The 19,353-nt window shown below is 32.6% G+C and overlaps 2 protein-coding genes across 3 annotated transcripts in view; one reads left to right on the top strand and one right to left on the bottom strand.

Moving 5' to 3' along the window:
* The window catches only part of LOC108725543 (UNC93-like protein), a 141,841-nt gene extending 137,936 nt beyond the window's left edge, over window positions 1-3,905 (bottom strand). Inside the window, exons 1-3 of one of the 2 annotated variants that reach the window (XM_018452612.1) lie at window positions 3,855-3,905; window positions 3,602-3,815; window positions 3,120-3,159 (exon numbers count right to left, since the gene is read on the bottom strand). The gene's annotated coding sequence lies outside the window, so the exon portion shown is untranslated. Of the gene's footprint in view, window positions 1-3,119; window positions 3,160-3,601 lie in introns of both variants that reach the window. The other variant, XM_018452610.1, reaches the window with a different exon arrangement.
* Glurb (metabotropic glutamate receptor B) overlaps window positions 1-19,353 on the top strand; it is a 139,133-nt gene that overhangs the window by 115,201 nt on the left and 4,579 nt on the right. The window contains exons 5-8 of the mRNA XM_018452599.1: window positions 11,975-12,119; window positions 14,698-14,949; window positions 18,938-19,112; window positions 19,209-19,315. Of these exons, the coding sequence (XP_018308101.1) occupies window positions 11,975-12,119; window positions 14,698-14,949; window positions 18,938-19,112; window positions 19,209-19,315 (679 nt within the window). The remainder of the gene's footprint in view (window positions 1-11,974; window positions 12,120-14,697; window positions 14,950-18,937; window positions 19,113-19,208; window positions 19,316-19,353) is intronic.

Genomic DNA, 19,353 nt, shown 5'->3' with positions numbered 1-19,353 from the left:
GACTTTACGTTATAAATAGTACGCAAATCTGCTTAACCGTATTCATTTAAATTAAAAAGATCCTATTTAGAACACGGTCCGATTTAGACTACTCTCCCCTACTATACGAATGTTAAATAAATTAATATAAAATTGCAACGACTTTTTTGATAAACTCATATAACTGCAGATAAACAATAGAACTTTAAAAAAATAACAAATAAAACTAATACACGTTTTATATTATAATGATCTAATATTTTAATTAATTACACAGCAATTAATTAAAATATTCAAGAAACATAAGTAATTATTATTAAGTAATATTTAAGGAAGCACACTGTTTCTTGTTTAAAATTAAATAATCATTAATATGTTTATAACTTTGCCAATATTATTCTTTCAGTATCGCGCGTATCAAAATTATATGCTTATCTTTTATAGAGATGTTGTCGACATTTCACCAATAGAAATTAATTTCTAATTTTAATATTTTAATATTTTGCATTTCAAATAGCTATCATAATTTTGAATTTCTTGATAAAATTAGATATCTACTAATAACACGTACACTGCATAGCGATGTAAAATTAATTTTATGTTGTACGTAATACACGAGCTATGTCACTTGAAAATGATTTTATTTTATAAAATAGGCCTTAATGCAACTACAGTTTGACAAGTGAATCGATAAATCATAATATTCGCAGAAACTAAACATGGAAGAACGAAAATGAATGGAAAGTAAACTGGAATTTTCCTGTCGCAGTCCATTATAATAATTCACAATGGCGCATAAATAATTTCAACTCCCCTTTTGACGCTCATCTCTCATCTGCAATCCAGCGAATATTTAGCATTGCACGAAAATTATGGTACCTTTCGTTTGCTCGGTATATGCGACAATTAAATAACTCAGGAGAAATCGTGAGTCTCGTTAAATATTTCTCTCTAGCAAGGGTAATATTCTGGTCTTACACTGCAAATTTCTTTCTTTCTCTCTCTCTCTCTCTCCCTCCTTTTTTTTCTTTTTCTCTCCTTTCTAAATTGCTAACATAAAAATTTTATATTTATATTTCATGTATATTTCAGTGACACGCTTACTTGCTCCCAATTAAGATTATTTTAAGTTTGTGGCAAGTCTATTCCACCGAGTTGTTTGATCTCGTCTAGCAAATGAATTTCACGTGAATTTCACGAGTAATGTGAATTTACAGAGAGTTTAATTACGATGGAATGTTCATTGAAAATTTTCTCCTAAATATTCTAAATTAAATAAACTTATATATGTTATCAATAATTTCTTACAAAAAAGATATATGTTATGTGCTTTGCTAAACATTACTTAAAAACATCAATTTTACTTCAAATATTGTTGTATTCTGAAAGATATAATAGAATTATTATCTTATTAATTGCTACACTAGAAAAATGTACTAAATGTTAATAAATATTTGTTTAAATAGTACTAACTTAATATTTACTTATAGTAAATAAATATTTATTAAATAAAAAAATTATGGTTAAATCAAATTAATGGTTTTTGTATCAAATAAATATATGTTCTCATTTAGTAAATATTCAGCTATAGTACTATTTAAACAAATATTTGTTAATATTTATAATTAGTATATTTTTCTCTCAGTGTACCTATAATTATTATATTATTCATTACGTATACAACTACCGCGATAGTGATATTCATATAATATAACTCTCTGGTATAACTTTATGCAGCATATAAAACAGGAGCAATTTATAATCATCGATTGCAGGAGATTGAAAATCATAAATACGATAGACGTAATAATTTGACATCCTGATTCTCATTATAAAGTATTAGGTACCTACCAGCTAGCCTTTTTACATCGAATTGTTTTCCTTGATAATATAAAGATAGATAGCACAAATATGCTTTCCACAATAATGTGCTTTCATAGAAATCGCGTAATGTAAGCAATTTGCAACTCTATAGAGAAAATATTTCAAAAGTCAGATTTAATTATATCAAACAAACGTTTCTATTTTTAGTAATTATTAGAGTTATGTTGATTTTCCGTAAATTATCCTATATGAGGAAAAAACGCGTGAATTATGTGATAAAAGTTGGAACAAAAATAACAGAAAGAAAAGAGAAAATCGTCTATACCTAATAAAGGATTTAAATGTATATTCACAGAAAAATATAATTAAAAAGAAAACGTTTATGACTATACATATAATAACGATAAATATCGAATTAATTTAAACAGACTCATAGGATGCCTAGTGTTTTATTCATTTTCGATTTGAAAGCTAACGCGTTTAATAAATGCGTAATTGAAAAATATATCAGTCATGCTTTTATTAAATGAAGAAACGATAATTGACGATCCTACGGTTTTAACATAAAAGCGAGGAAACGCCATCCTCAATCAGTTGCATTCGTGTCATGAAAAATGCATAAATGTCTTCGCTGCGACACGTTACCGCAAAATATATTTTCCCATGTGTACACATTATAAATAAAACATACACGTGTATGTACCATTCTTTATTATTACTGTAACAGATTCCGTCTTGACGTTTGTCTGCAGTGTAGAAAACTAACACGAAAATTCATTGAGAAATATATTAATTTTTTTATTTTAATTCTTCTTTATATTTTTATCATAGTTGAATGAATTGAAAAGAAAATGCTAAAAATAATGAGATATCTCCTTTTTTGGAATATCTCCTTTATAATTTCAATACACATGCGTTTTTGTATTTGCACAAAAGGTCGACAGATAATTATAAATATTAAAAATATTTTCTAGGTTTTATCACAGCTCATCTATTTCAAGGCAATAGATTATAAGATATGTTTATTTGCAATATTCCTATTTTTGATAGGTATTTAAATTTTTTTATTTTTTTGTAATAATTATAAGAATAAATAATACATTCAGATATTTCATAAGATTAAAAAAAAAAGTAATATAAAATATTATTGTTATATTTTTTATCAATTTAAATAAAAATTTAGGTATAATAATTGATAATCATTAGAAAAAAAATTCTTCGTGATTTTTTGTATCTCATTTTCATGCATACATTTTATTTTGTAACATAATTTTCACAAATCCATTGCCTCAAAATTAAAATAAAAAATAACTCACTGATCAATGCGCAGCAGCGGAGTTGTAGCACTGCATCGATCTGTAACGTATAAATATATTAAAACAATGTTCAAAATAATCAATACTTCAAAAAGTAATTACTGCGTCGGTTAAATTTTTAAATCGTCTTTTTAACAGGTATCTGATTTGCAAATGCAAAAATGAAGAAATGTTCGGCAGCTAGCAACCGACGACCGTTGCTAGCTGCCGCATATTTTCATTAACTCGTTCGCATAATTAATCCATGAAAAATTGTGCAATATTCCAACCGTACAATAAGTGAGACGCGACGTTCGCGGCATAATATCTCTTTTCGTATGCTCGCAACGTTGGCTATCGAATTTGGTGAAAAATTGAGCAGGTGTTAAATCTCCAGCGTCGTATTATATGGTCGAGTAATGGATATCACGTAATGGGCGAATCAAGACGCGCCTGAAAAAGTGGCGAAATCTGCGTATAATAAATGAATAACAATTACTCACTCCACGGTTGCTCCGCCATCGCCCGATGCCTCCCAGGCTCCTTTTGCGCCTTCCATTGTCGCTTCTTCGTGACGTTCACTTACTGCGACGTTCACTCGCGAAAATATTAGCAGTTATGATCGCACGACACTTTGCACGGCACTCCCGGTATTAATCTTACGAATGATACGACGCGAACTGTATTATACGGCGACGGAAGAATAACGCAAACAATCTTTGTGAACGACGCTACGATCCACATGACACCAATGACGCCGTGAGGTCTCGTAAATAGACGCGATATCACGCAACTTCTTCTTCGGTTGGCTCTTGCTTTCAACAGATTTGAAAGGTTCTTGCCTTCAACTTACGGCCATTTCACTCTCGAGTCAAACAATCATTGTTGCTCGACTCTCGCTGACTCGCTCCTTATTTTCGTTGACTTCTACTGATTCCTCGCACTGGCTACGTTTACACTGTACGCTTAGTTCGCGACCTATACGATAGGTGTCTTTGTTTAACCTACAGGATAAACAAGGACATATATTGTATAGGCCGCGGACTAAGCGTACGGTGTAAACGTAGCCAGTATTTTTGCTATTTTGCGCTCGTTGATTCGCACTGACTTCGTGTTGACTTAACGTTTTTTAAACGCACCGACTCGCTAAGACACACACTGTGACTGGAGAGTGAAATGCCCTTCGGGCTAGGCCAGAGCAAAACGTGCAAACGATTGAATCCAACATGGCGGAGAATTCGTAAATCGCGCGGCTAACTTCATTCGTCAGGAGTCCGAATTAGGTCTGTTCTTTTTATCAGGCTTGGCAACGTTACCTCATAAAAATAATTCATTACCGTTACTCGTTTACTTCTTTTTCTTAAAAAGTAACTCGTTATCGTTATTGATTTGCAAAAATAACTCGTTACCGTTACCGTTCTTCAAAATGTAACGAGTCGTTACTTTTTCGTTACTTTCTTTCCATAATACTAATAGAATATTATAGCGTTTTTCATTGGCAGAACTTGTGCGCACTCAGGGCACATTAAGCTGGTTCTACATTAGTCGCATCGCAATGTCGCAAGCGTGTTGCAAGCGTTATGGTCCAATCAGAGTCAAGCTAGCTTGATTGGACCGCATCGCAGCGTTGTAAGCGTGTCGCAAGTGTTGCGGTCCAATCAGAGTCGAACTAGCTTGTCGTTGATTGGACCGCAACGCTTGCGACGTTGCGATGCGACTAATGGGTGCGTTCAGCAGAACGTTTGTTTTGCAACTGTTGTAAGTTTCCTTCGCGCTAATTGGATCATACTTTTAGATCTAGAAGAATGGTCCTATCTCAGCAGACAATCATAAAACGGTTGCAAAACTGTTGAGTCTGCTGAACGCAGCTAATGTAAAACCAATTTTAAAGCCGTTGTACACAACTCTAATTGTAAATATAAAAATGAGATATCTCAATTGATAAAGTATATTTTATCAAATAGCATATTAAAATGTATTGAGGATTTCGCGATTTAACTCGTTTGTATATTTTTATTAACTATACATCTTTACGTTGATTGTACAGCGGCTTTAAAGTGCACTGAATGCGCACTAGTTTTGTCAATGAAAAACGCTATTATATGCATAATTAGATAAATTCCTGCGGTAAATACAAAAAAGATATCGGAATTCTATATTTTAGTAAAGAAATAACTCGAAAATTAATAAACAGGGTTGGATAGTGCTAAATTAAAAAGATAAAAGTTAAGTTAAAAAGTTAGTTTTAACTTAACTTAGTTACATTTTAGACTCTTAACTTTTTAACTTAATTTAGTTACATTTTATCGGTAACTATTAACTTTTAATTTGATTTGTTTTAAGTCAATTCCCAGACACAATACGAGGGGATAATGAGTATATAATTTAGTAATTTTGTATTGTATAATCGTTACTTGTGCATAAAAATAACCAGATTCTTTAATAAATATGCTGTGAAAAAGGAAAAATACGAAAAATTATGTAAAATGGTCAAACTTTTTCTTTTTCTTTTTTTCTTTGGTTGTTCGTTCGGATCAAATTTAACTTTTAACTTTTCAATCTACTTTTCAATTACTTTTCTCATTAACTTAACTTTTAATTCAATTAATTTCATTATGGATTAACTCGTATTTTAATTAAATTAAATTTTCAAGGCTGTTAACTTTAACTTAACTTAGTTAAAAAAAAGTTAATTTACCCAACCCTGCTAATAAATGTATACGCTTTAATTACGATTAAAACTTTTATGTAAATAGAAATAAAGTAACGATAAAAGTAACCAGTGAAATCATTACCATTACCTCAAAAATGTAATTGCGTTACCATGATGAACGTTACTCAGAAGAAAATGTAACGTCGTTACCCAATCGTTACCGAAAAAAGTAACTTATAACGGTAACGATGTTACAAGTATATATAACGCGTTACTTGCCAACCCTGCTTTTTAGCTAAAGAACTTGCATGGTTCATCTTTCTTCTTTTTCTTTCCACGTTGGAGAAAAAAAAGAGAGTTCAAGAAGTTCAAAGTTAAAAAAAACAAGCCTATTATCGCCGGGAGAACTCTATCTGCATTTTTGCGCCACTTTCCGCACGTTGAATAGCAATACAACCTCGTGATTGTTTTTGCATGTTAGAACTTAAACGACGTGAAGGAGTATAGATGTATGAGTTAAATGAGTTATGAAAAACATCCATATAGAACATGATATTAAAAAATAATACTTGTTGGCTTTATCGATTGTTTACGCGATTTTGTTATGTAAATTTTGTGAGATACACATTAACAAATCACCAGTTTACGAACATAAAATTTCTTCTATGATCGTAATACTCAAATATGAAGTTAATAATGCTAATAACGACCGTATTCACTAATTATGCACGTCACCAGTATTACTCGATTTAGAGTCTCCTCATCCTTTAAGGTTATATTGCACCAAAAAGCTTAAACGATAAGACATTCCAGTAAACAAGAAACATTTTGAAACATTCTAGCAACATTGCAGCAACGTACGTTACAATGTAATTGCCTTGAAGCGAGTCAATTAAATTGACGGTTGAGAAAAGTGTGACTGATCATCCGAGAGAATATAATCAAAGTTCCATATTATTACATGCGATATACTTCCGTATTTGCATGAATTCCATGATGTATGTATTAAATGAACGTAAAAGATCACGGCCTTTCGTTATTTGAATCTATTCGGCAATTTGTGCATTACTCCGCACTCAATTTCGAGAGTGAGCAAATTACGGTTGATCGACGGAAAACACAATAGCGTGAACGATCGATTCGATCGATTCGAATTCAAGCACAGCTAAAGAAATCATTATCGCCCACGTACGTAATGGAACAATGGTTTCTAACATCCATTCGTAGTTTTCCCGATTCAAAGAGTATTTCAAAGTTTCGCAAAATATCCATCGTAATGGAGAAGGATATCATTCATTCTATCACATTAGCGATTCGTTAATCGCGCAAATTAATCAAACGAGAGATGATTAATCGCTAAATGTATCAGGCAGCACAAAGATACGTGGTTCTCGAGAAATAATACGATATGCGACACACGAAGCGATTAGAGCCCTAAAAAAAAAGAGATGCAACATTGAGGGGATAGGTCTGATTATAGCTGTCTAAAACACGTGATTTAGGCTGTGTTCCAAAATTGACTGCCAGTACTGAAAATCTATAGTGTACGTAACGTAAACTGTAACATTTTCAGTGCTGGCAGTAAATTTGGAACACAGCCTTATACAGCAATACGTGATCACGACGTCATTTTTTTTCTCATTGTGTTCACACGCATAGGCTATTGTAGCACGTGGTAATGAGATACTACAATAATAGTATCCTTTGAAAAAAAAATGGCGACAGGAATTCAGCCTTACCCGTTCAATGTCGCATCTCTTTCTAGGGCTCTAATAGGAGCGATCTGTGCTGATCTGTGCCATAACTTATTTGGGTGCATTCCGTTTGACACCTACAATGCTTGCGAGCATTATTTGTCCTTGTTTAACAATAAATAACAAAGATAAATAACAAAGATAAAATGATTTCATGAACATTGCGAGTATCACGCATCTTTGATCAACATGCGAGTGATAGCGCGGCGACTTTGTGTAAACTAGCGCGCTATATGCATCTTGATGCTGCAACGTTACGAAAACAAACGTCCAACCGAACATTTGTTTACTTAAGTCGCCGGTTACAATTCGCATACCAACGTAGAAGCAAGCGGATAAATCGTTCCGCTTGTCGCGTTTCATTTCAAGACGTATAACGATCCTCATTTAGCGATTATCTCGCGCGATTGATTAATTTTCCCGCGATTAATGAATCATATCCAGTAAGCGTGATGAATGACACGGATTTTCCGCGCGATTTAGTCGCTTAAAATACGATTGAAATTGAAACGATAGGAAATTAGCGTTATAAATCATTGTGTGTATGATTTCATTACGAATACCTTTTATCGTAATGAGAGATTTCTTTTGTACTGCTTAAATTCCAATATACATATGTATTTAATCTCGCACTATATACAATAAATATATCCCGAATATATTCTGTTCTCTTACATTTCAAATTACGTTGATAAACGGGCTCTTATCACGAACTGTATTAAAATCTAGCATCTATTTTATGAATAAAATTTAGCTTGTATTGATTAATATTGCATTTATGTAAATTAGTCTATTATTTTTGGCCTTTCATCAAACTTTACATTCCGAAAAAAATAAAATAAAATTATGCAACTTTAATAAATTAAAATTTTTTCTTATATTTTTCAGTAACTCTCACGGAAATCAAATTAAATGTGATAAAAGATATAACGATAGTTTCTTTATTTATTAAAATTACGCAACATTATCTATCTCGGGATATATAAATTTGAAAGAAAAATACATAAAATGAAGATAAATTACAATCCTCATTTAAAGATTTAATATTGTGAAAGTGAAAATATTAAATATATACAATTGTAATTATAATTAATATGCTGTGATATAATTGATTATAAACATTTATAACACTTATAATATTACAATTATTACGCACACAGACATGTGATTATGCTAGAATTACGTATCACACAAAAAAAGCAAGACGGATCTAATAATTTGATGCGAAACATTAATATTTATGAGCAAAAAATTGATTTTGTTGTATATAAGCATATATATATACGTGAAATATGCGCATATGATGCGTATAGGTACGTGACGTGATTTAAACCATAAATCTCGTCTTTCGTATCTAGTTATCCTCACAATATTTTCTCAATTTCCAATTATTAAAATAATATCGATTATTTCAATTAATATCTTAATTGAGAACAGATTACTGTGGATTAATTGAGTACAGGTGAGAAAAGAAATTCCGTTTTAAAATACGCAAGAGAAATTTAACATTCAAGAATACAATCATATTGTTACAGCTGACAATTCTAGACGTCAAATTCGCGTGGCCATAGCATTAATCACACAATCATCGCATTTGCGAGCAAAATTCGATGATGGATGTGCCCACATTAAATTAATATTTCGGGAGCATACATAGGCGACACGTATGAGCGGCACAGTTTACACGCAGCCACATTTTGATGGTACAGAGAAATGACATTTCGATCTATTACTCTCTCGTAAGGCCGCAATAGCTGGCGACACGATCAAAAGAAAAGACCACCCTTGTTACCCAACCGATCAGAATTTCATTACTGCCTATCATATACGTCGCTCCGTACGTGTCAAGTCGCGTGCACTTGATAGAATTTATACCACAATATTCAGCTTTCCGAGCGAGAGACGAGGGAAAAACGAGGCATTACGTTCATACCAATAATTAGATTCCTTGCGAAATACGCGGACTACATAACGATCGATCTTGCGTGGTCCACATTATCGGCATGCCGGAGACTAAGAGATTAGATGGAAGTTACTTGAGTGCCGGACGTGTGGCTTCGTGGAAACTAAAGAGCCAAAAACGGTTTCACAATGTTTTTGCGCATTAAAGTAATCGTACTTAAATTAGTTCGAAAATACATCCGCAGGCGAGCAATAAAATGCAACATTTATTTTTAATAAATTGACAACAAAGAAAATAAAATCTGGATATATGATATCTATAAAATTTTATTACAGAAAGAATTTATCTGCAAAATATTTGCTTATTTGGATGATGAAATTTATATACTGTTTTTAAATAACGAGGAAAGTATTACGGATTTTTTTCCACGGAAAATATGATTTTTTAATTATTTTGTTCACATTCGTGCCATTCACGATACTTTGCAAAAGGTGACAAAATACATAACATGCAAAATCCATGAAACCTAGTAACCGTAAATGTGTATGAAAAATAAAGATAGCTACTGGAAAGCTCCAAAAGATCTTGTAGCCTGATAAATATTTAAGAACTTTAAAAAACTCGTATAGCCTGTCCCTAAACTTCCCTTCTCTATCCCCTCGAGATATCGCACTTACTTTTCCATGATTTCTTCCTTTGCCCTGAAATTATATTGCCCTGGAATATATCTATCATATGTACATAAATCCTTCATATATAATATAAAATATTATTAAACTCTTTCATATTTTAAAAATCAACCATATTTCTCGCTTATCACGTTTCTTACTACTTTTTATTTATATTATTTTAAAGGTCAGAAAATCCTGCTGTGAAATTCATTAAGTAAATATGACAGAGACAAAGCCGTTTACAAATAAAAATTTCTCAACATAAATAATTTCAAATCCTTTTGTATAATACGAAATATCATCTCACAATATCACGTGGATAATAATGCCAATGTAAATAAACGTTTAGTAATAAAGATTCGAATGTCCTTCATTTTATATCTCAATTACAGATCTAATATTACTAAAGATATGGCAATTACATATAGACATCAAATTCAATTCTCACCCGAGAGGGCGAGAAACAAGGATCATTATAGCACACAACAGCGTCTTGTAATAATGAAGGAAGGACCTCGCTTTGAATATATAATATATGTACGTAGGAATTCGAAACCACCCTCCAGCTAGGTAATATAACTGTTAATTTATTGGACTCATGGAACAATGATCTGTATACTGACCGAAGAATAATGAACATTGGATATCGATACTCAGCTGAAATGCACACCTTTTGTTATATCTTTATTAAAAGATATTTGTATTTTATTGTTTTATATACAAGAAAAGATTAAAAATGGCAATGAAGAAACGGTCCAATGTGATTTTAACATTTGAGCAATTGGATCCAATTATTCAGTTGCTAAAATTATTTTCTAGTAATAAAGTAATAAAGTTGAATTACTTGCGGTACAGCATGGAAAATATGGAACTTTTATTATTGTAAAATTTATTATCACGTGAAACCTTAGGGAATAGTTAAAAATACGGGAAAAGAGGGAAACCATATTCGTACGTAACTACGTTTTTCTGTATGACACGACCGAATCGATAATACCATTCGCGATGGGATTGGAAATCAGCGATCTCTGCGCGACATACGGATCGCATACGAAAAATTTGCACAGAGAGGACCGGTCTAGGAGGAACGGATCGATACGAGAACATATATATACATACATATATATGATTTCGTAGCACGAAGAGAACATTTTTCAACGAGCGGTCGAAAGCCAAAAGCACGGAACAAATAGGGATTTTTATTACGAATATCCATTTGTTCAACAAAGTAAGAGAGTTTTTCCACCTCACCATCGAATCTCACCGCGGAATTTCAATTGCGTGATTCATTTCGTAATCAATAGAGCGAAACAATCTCGATAAAGCAATTCGACTAAATCTCACCATTTGTCAGTCAGAAGCGACGTTCTATTATTATATATCTATCAGAAGACAAATATTTTTGCAGTATAGGAAAATTGTGACTAACATTTTCATATTAAAATATCGATTAATATCTAATATCTGAAGTTTAATTTCGGTAAATATTATTTAAGATATTTCAAAATCTGTGTGTGATTTTGTGACAAGAATTTTTAGTACAAAAGCGCTATTTTCGAACATGAGACAGAAACAACTTTTGCAGTAATTCGTGTTCATGATATCTTTAAGATTCAATGCAGTGATCTCTGTTATTTAAATCATGATTTCTTTATACAATCTAGTAAAAAAAAGAAACCTTTAGGTGTTTCATTTAAGTCTATATTTTTCCATTAAGGTGCATTTTCTTCCCGCTCTTCTATTCATTCTTTGCTACGCCCATCTTTCTTCTAAAAGACCTCAAAGCACTACGTGCACTGCTCGATGAAGGCCACGAATGAGCCCGCATTAGATACGATGCATTGTTGGAAACGTCTTCGAGAAAATACATCCCTTTCTATCTCTCTGTGTTGCAGGCTTTCGAGGAACTCGAGGAATTACTAGGGAAATATAACATATGTATCGCCGTCAAAGAAAAGTTGGTGAAGGACTCCGGAGTCGCCGAGGAAGTTGCCTACGACGAAATAGTTTCAAAGTTGCTGACAAAACCACGAGCGAGAGGTAAAATAAAGATTTAATAAACCGAACAAGTTTTAGTCATAAAGCAAAGTGCAAAAGGCAAACGTAAAAAACGTTTCTTTTTCATTAATATTTTTTTCTTATTATTAGTAAAATAATGTACAATTATTATTTATTACATTATAATATCGCATGTTTATATGTAATAATTTTTGACGCGTTTAGAAATGTTGATACAACATACATAATAAATTTCCTCTTATCCTCTCTCTCACTCTTTTCTCTCTTAAATTATAAATCTGATATATACCGACATTGTGTGAATAAGCCATGAAATTTTAGCCGACGTTTCTTCGATAATCCGCTCTTGGATGGAATAAATGTCATTAAAAAGGATTTATATTTAAATTATTGTCGCATCCCCATTCCAATAGTCTGTCCATTCACACGATACACCACTCTTCTAGTGGAAGTAAATTATCTTAAAACGCAAACGAATTTTCGAACGCGGGAAAGATACAATTACGAAACAGTATCGTATCGATGGTGACTGCAACAAAGACTTCGATTTTATTCGATCCGCTTCAGATTGACGAAATGGACTCATTATCGAAATGGAAACGCGACTCATTCCAGACACTACTGTGTCAGATGCAATTCGAAACTTGTTGAAAATCTCCAGAACTCGCCTACCTCTTTCACTTCTACCTCGAATCTTCCAAGCGAGACGAGCGAACATTAAATCCTTGGCTTTCTTGGCAAGTTAAACAAATGCGGATACATTATAGTTTTAATTTAATATTTGAACACGCGCGTGTCTTCGATCGATCTATTCACGAAAGGACAAAATATTTGCACGTGGGATACATGTGGGAAAAATTAAATTATCTCTTTCAGTATGTATTTTATGTTAAACAATGTTGTCTTCAAAGCCAGAAAAGGTGACATTAATATTTGTATTTCATTTCAACCGACGGAATGTGCTACTTCTCAATTACGATATCAGTATAGATTTTCGATATAAAGTAAAATAATACATGAAGAGAAAATTGCGATCAGATTACGATCAAATTACGATCAAATTACGATATCAGTTTTGTAATGAGTTTATTTAAATATTATCTTATGTTACACGAGAGAGGTAAGATAAATAAAATCGAACCGTGTATTTATACATGTCGATAATGAAATATCAGAATCTTCCGACATATACACATAACTGTACACTTTAGAAGAAAAATCAAACATGAGATGACAGAGAAATAAGCGGATATTCATCCCGCTAAAGCAAAATAAGAAATAAAACAAACTGAAAGCGACTGTAAGGCGCATAAAAATTATAGTGTTATCACATAATTCTTTTCACATACCCGTATATATATATGAACATAAAAAAGAAATATAATTAATGACATAACGTTCTGTATTCAAGTTAGAACGGTAATCTTGTTTCAAGAAAATATAAGAATTAGCGACTCTGTCTGATGAGTAATGCGTGCTTTCTTTGCAGCCTTAAATATTTCATCTATGTAATCTATTCAACATAGTCCTGAACCTTGAGATATCTCCAGAGGCGATGACTTTTAGAATATTTCATACTTGGACAAACCTTCAGCCAACACTTTTTATAAATAATTCACTTCTGAAGAGAGAGAGAAAATATTTTTTAAAAAGCTAAAGCTGGGAGAGAGAGAGAGAGAGAAAGAGAGAAAGAGAGAGAGAGAGATTAAACGGTTCGTTAATATACTTGTCCAAGAATATTTCTTTCTCTATACAAGATATTAGGTCAAGAGAGATATATTGAGAGAGAGAGAGAGAGAGAGAGAAAGAGAGAAAGATGTACAGAAACCGGAACATTCCATAAGCAGCAAACTGGGTATACAACGTTTATTACGGTAACGGAAATAATTACATTTTTTAACAAGATAATATGCAAAATTTTTCACGCTCAATTATTTTCATTATGAAATTTCATTACTAATAAATAAAATTAATTTATTAAGTATGTATTTTTCTTAACAATCATTCTTCTAGTACATTCTTCTTAACAATCCTGTTATTAAAACGTAGGATTGTCGAGAAAATAAATATCTATAAAATTTTTCTCAAAAGGATATTTTCATCTCTTTGATTCACAGCGATTCAAATTTAAAGTACCCAATTTTATCTAAGAAAGGCATATACGACGTCGGCAAAGAATATATTTTATTGTTTGAGATTTACTATACTTCGTATCTCCTATACTTCGAAGGAAAAAGTATCTTGCGATAAACATCTATTTTATGTAGAATTTCCTCGTAGACCCTTTTATATAACAAAACCATTCTCGACTTTGTAAAGTCGACCTTATGCTCCCTTTTACGTACCCTCATCGATTTCTGCTTGTATAATCTCGATTCCCACGGGAATCACCGATCGTGACATAAAGTAAAACGTTTCATCGGCACTTTTTCAATGAAAGCTGGAACCCTTCTCATTTGGGGAAAACGAATTTTTGCAATGCTGGTAGGCGATAAAATAAAATTGGATAGTGAAGATTCTTTTATCACGATATATAAGGGTGAAAAAGGGCTGTGCTGTGCGCAACTTTACAGACGCCTCTCAACTTGTACTGCCGTAGGTTGCATTATCTTCGGTTCCGATCAAGAAGTCGCCGGGGTCATGAGGGCGGTCAGGCGTCGTAAAGCGACCAGAGTTTTTTCTTGGATTGGAAGCGACGGCTGGAGTGCAAGAGGATTAGTGAGTAACGGTAACGAGCCGGAAGTCGAGGGCACTCTATCGGTCCAACCTCAGGCGAATCCCGTTAAGGGTTTCGAAGAGTATTTCCTCAACTTAACCGTCGAGAACAATCGCAGAAACCCATGGTTTGTCGGTAAGAGAGTGCTAAAGGATACTGGATCTATGATAAGAGCAAAACTTAGCAAATTCTAGTTTGCACAGCAATCGTAACATGCACGTGGATATGCATTCGCATATACACTTGTATTGCATATACACAACTATGTATATAGTTGTTAATAAGAAATCACTTTATTGTCAATATATACTGATAAACTTTTGGCACGCAAACATAATTTTGCTAAAGGCAAAAGCACAAAATAGACAAAGTGTCAACTGTTGTATCGCTTATGACAAAGAAAGTTCTTGGCAGTTATACAATTCGTCTAAAAAATGTCTAAGTTTTTTAAATGAAAGAAATTACTAAATTCTGAATAAATCATTTAATTTTAACAAAATCTCTAAAGGCTCAACTAATAATTTCAAATAGAATATCTTTATAAGGACAATGAGCCTAGCACATTGTCGGTGCAAAACAGATTATATTGTTCAAACTTTACATTACATACAAAAAAAAAATAATAATAACACAATCCGTAAAGGCCATACGAGTCACGGGCTGATGAAGGTGCCAACGATTAATTTCAATCTTAATTAATCATTAATGTGTAGAATCCTCTTTATTGAACGTTTCGACTCACTTTGGAGTCCTCCTCAGCAATACATATGTGTAATTAATATGTTAAGTATTCCGTCAACATGAGTCACTTACAGGTTCCCGACTGTAGTGGATCCTGATTAAAATATCAAAATTAAATTGACATATCAAAAGAAAACCAACAAATTTTTTAAAGTAACTCACCTCAAACGGAACATTCAACATGTTTCATGAGCTTTGTAAGTTTATATTAACAACCATTAAAACTAATCTTCATTATATACATTTAATTTCAATCTCACATCTCCAGATAACGTAACGTGTTTGTCGAACATTTTATAATTTATAACGGGTTGTATTACATACAAACTTCCAAACGTTTCGGTTCTCACAGAACCACCTTCAGTGGTTAAATGACTTACAAATTCATATATAACGGTCTTGTCTTCATTCGTCAGTTAAGCGTAGTTAGATTTACAATAAAATTGTCGTGATTCGTCATAAGAGTATCGAATTCGAAGTGATAAGCCGTGACAAGTAGGATAAAATTCTTTTACCTTTATGGTGATATATATGGACTGTAAGTTAAGGTAAGCGATGAATTAATGTAATGGAAAAGCACTGAAACCCATTGTTCTTACCTTAGAAATGTGAAAAATTGCTAGATCGACAGGAAGAACAATTAGATGTTGACAGATTGTTAGACACAATCGGAATGACATAAAAGGAATGGCACAAGACAAGACAGAAATAAAATCAAAGGAGTGATCCAATCAGGAAAGGAGAAAATATTGTCTGATTCAATTGCTGGAATAATACGTCTATAATAGGAAGATAGACTTTTGAAAGAAAAATTCGGTGTTATTTTGCTTATTTAATCCGCTTTTTTGTTTGCTTATATGAATCGTCTCAGAAGTTAGTCTTTTGTTGTAATGCTTCTCGTCATCCAAAATCTGAACTTTTTTCCGGTCAAGATTATGATTATTATGTTCTTCAACGTTTTTAGCTGTCGTTTAGTTTGGCCAACATATGTAGCGTCACAATCTTGACAAGAAATTTTATATACAACATCGTTGTGAGACATAACATTCATTGAATTTTTTTCAGTTTTGAAGAAACTTTTTAACGTATTAGAGGAATTGAAAAACCGATCTTAATATTACATTTCCTTATAATAGATGAAAATATTTCTCTGAAATATTTTTTATGAAAGGAAACGTAAATCGTTTTTCTTTAACAATATGTTCCTTGTTTAACTTGTTGTTTAAACGCTTTCTTTAAAAAAAAAAAACAGATATTTAAGCCTATACTTAATTGTCGAGAATATGAAGGTTAAAGGATAACAATTATCAATGAGAAGATTAATGGCTTCTATGAAAGTTTTTCTGTGGAAGGACGGATCAGATAGGAGAATTATTTTGTCCATCATGTCATAAACCACTCCTCTTTTATGTGATAAAGGGTGATGAGAATAAAAAATCAAATATCTAACGTCAAGAAAATTTAAACTATTGTTCTCACCAACCTTCATTGTGAACTGCAACTGTTCGTGTAACGAATTGAAAATTCTTAGTATATCGTTAAGAGACTCAAGCAGCACAGACAAAAGATGTCAACATATCGCAGATAGAAGGGCAAATGCGGTATTAGACCCAATGCTCTCAATTCCAAATTTTCTAAAACCAGATTCGCCACAATGAGAGATAGCGGAAAGCCCATGGGCGTATCATAAATCTGTTTATAAAAGTTAAATTAAAATAAGTCAAATTTAATACTAGACGTATCGCAATAAGAAATCCATCTTGTAGGATGGAACTATTATTGGAAATCATATCCTCCATTTTTTCATATGTACAGTCAACAGCTAAGTTAGTGGGCACGTTCGAAAAATTCGAATTATTTAATTTTATTCAAAATACATTCTTTTAGAGATAACACAGCCAAGCCAGAAATGATTGGTCGGTTGACATCAATTGACGGTGAATCAGCATTGATTCGATGTTGATCGGTCAATCCTTTCTGGCTGAGAGGAATTTGAACGCTCAATTAAATCGTAAAATGACTTTTGAAAATTATTTTTGTGATGCTATTGAAAACGCTCGTCACGGTCGTTTGAATACTGGAAATGTTATCATGGCGACATCCTTTCATCGGTGTTTTGAGTTTTGAAAATAGTCATATCGGGAAATCAAAACTATGTCAGGTGAGTATAGTGAATGATTTAACTTTAACATAACAATTTGGTTTTTGGCTAAAAATGAGCTAACTGAAGCAACACGATGATGAGATGGTGCATTGTTATGCAAAAGAAACCAACTGTCTGATATTCGGATTGAATGCACCGAATACTATCTTTATAAAGATGCCTAATTCCTGTTCCAATAATCTCACAGAAAATTTTAACTGGTATACGATGGCTAGCTTCACTTCTTTAATGTTTTCTGCGGAAATCGATCTCGCAAGACCTGGCCGATTGTCATCATAAACCAGTCAATATCTTTCTGACTAGCCTCAAAATGTTCAACTCGTAAACTTGTGTACGGAATAGACAATCATCCCCATACACAATTTTTATCAATTGAGACATTTCGATAAAAGTTTCGCCAAGTTTAAAACAATGTTAGCTCTTTGTTCGTAACCCATTTTTCGAAAACTAATAAAACTGTCACTTAAATCGTCATAACTCAGTATCTATTCATCTGAATGTCACAAAATTTCAACAGCATGTAAATATATATACGTATTTTTCGAATGCAAAATATATCCACAGAAAATGCTACGATTTCTTTCATTCTAAAAAGTTCAGTTATTTTTTAAACGGACTTTATATGTAACTGCGCGTATGAATGCGACACAATTTTAATTGTTTTTCATAAACAATAAAAATAAACGACACAATAGTCGGCTGACACTTTGTTTATTATGTGCTCTAAGTCAATCGACATTTAACGTTCCTATATATTAATGTGTTCAATGTTATTAGCTGCCGAACGAAATGATCCAAGCATTCTGCTTATGATATATCCTATCGTATTTTTACATATTGCAATTCTCTTCTCGTTAAAATAAAACGAGAGAGTATTACGCGCGCGCATATAATATTATATTTACTTGAAATCACATTCTCGTTAATGTACACGACACGTTGATTCCTTAAGGCCTGGTTCCACCTCTCAAAGTAAGATTATTTTTAATTTCGGTTTAACTTATTCCTTATTTTTTTTTTAATTCTTTGAAAAAAGATAATCCTTTATTCTTTTCTAAATTTTTAGAAAAAACATAATTCTTAAAAAAAGATAAAAAGTAAATTGAACTAGGATTAAAGTTAATCTTACATTGATGAAACCGAAGTCGTTCCAAACCGACAGATATTGAATTATCACATACTGGAATAAGAAAAACCAAGTTCTTATGTTGATTTCAGAATTTTGGGAAGACCATTTTAAATGTCAATATCCAAACGCGCCCCGAACGCCATATAACGTAAATTACACGAGAAATTGCACAACGAAGGAACGTCTTACCAAACAGAATACGGCTTTCGAAGACCAACTACAATTTGTTTCCGATGCAGTAATGGCATTCGCTTATGCTTTTCGGTAATTGGAATCTTTTCTAATAGATTAGACTAGTTATAAAAAATTTTATGTATACGGTAAAATTATAAGAAAAAAATACTATTTTTTTTTTCTCAGAGATATGCACCTCGATCTTTGCCATGGAAAAGCAGGATTGTGCGATGAAATGAAACCGATTAACGGAACGCTGCTTTTGCAGTACCTGCGCCATGTGGATTTCGAGGGTAAGCTGACAAAGCGTTTTCTTGGAGAAGGTTTTGAA

The sequence above is a fragment of the Mycetomoellerius zeteki genome, unplaced genomic scaffold, assembly GCF_001594055.1.
Source record: "Mycetomoellerius zeteki isolate Tzet28-1 unplaced genomic scaffold, Tzet1.0 scaffold35, whole genome shotgun sequence".
Taxonomy (NCBI): domain Eukaryota; kingdom Metazoa; phylum Arthropoda; class Insecta; order Hymenoptera; family Formicidae; genus Mycetomoellerius; species Mycetomoellerius zeteki.
The sequence above is the reverse complement of the archived record's forward strand: the minus strand, read 5'-3'. Positions and strand labels throughout refer to the sequence as shown.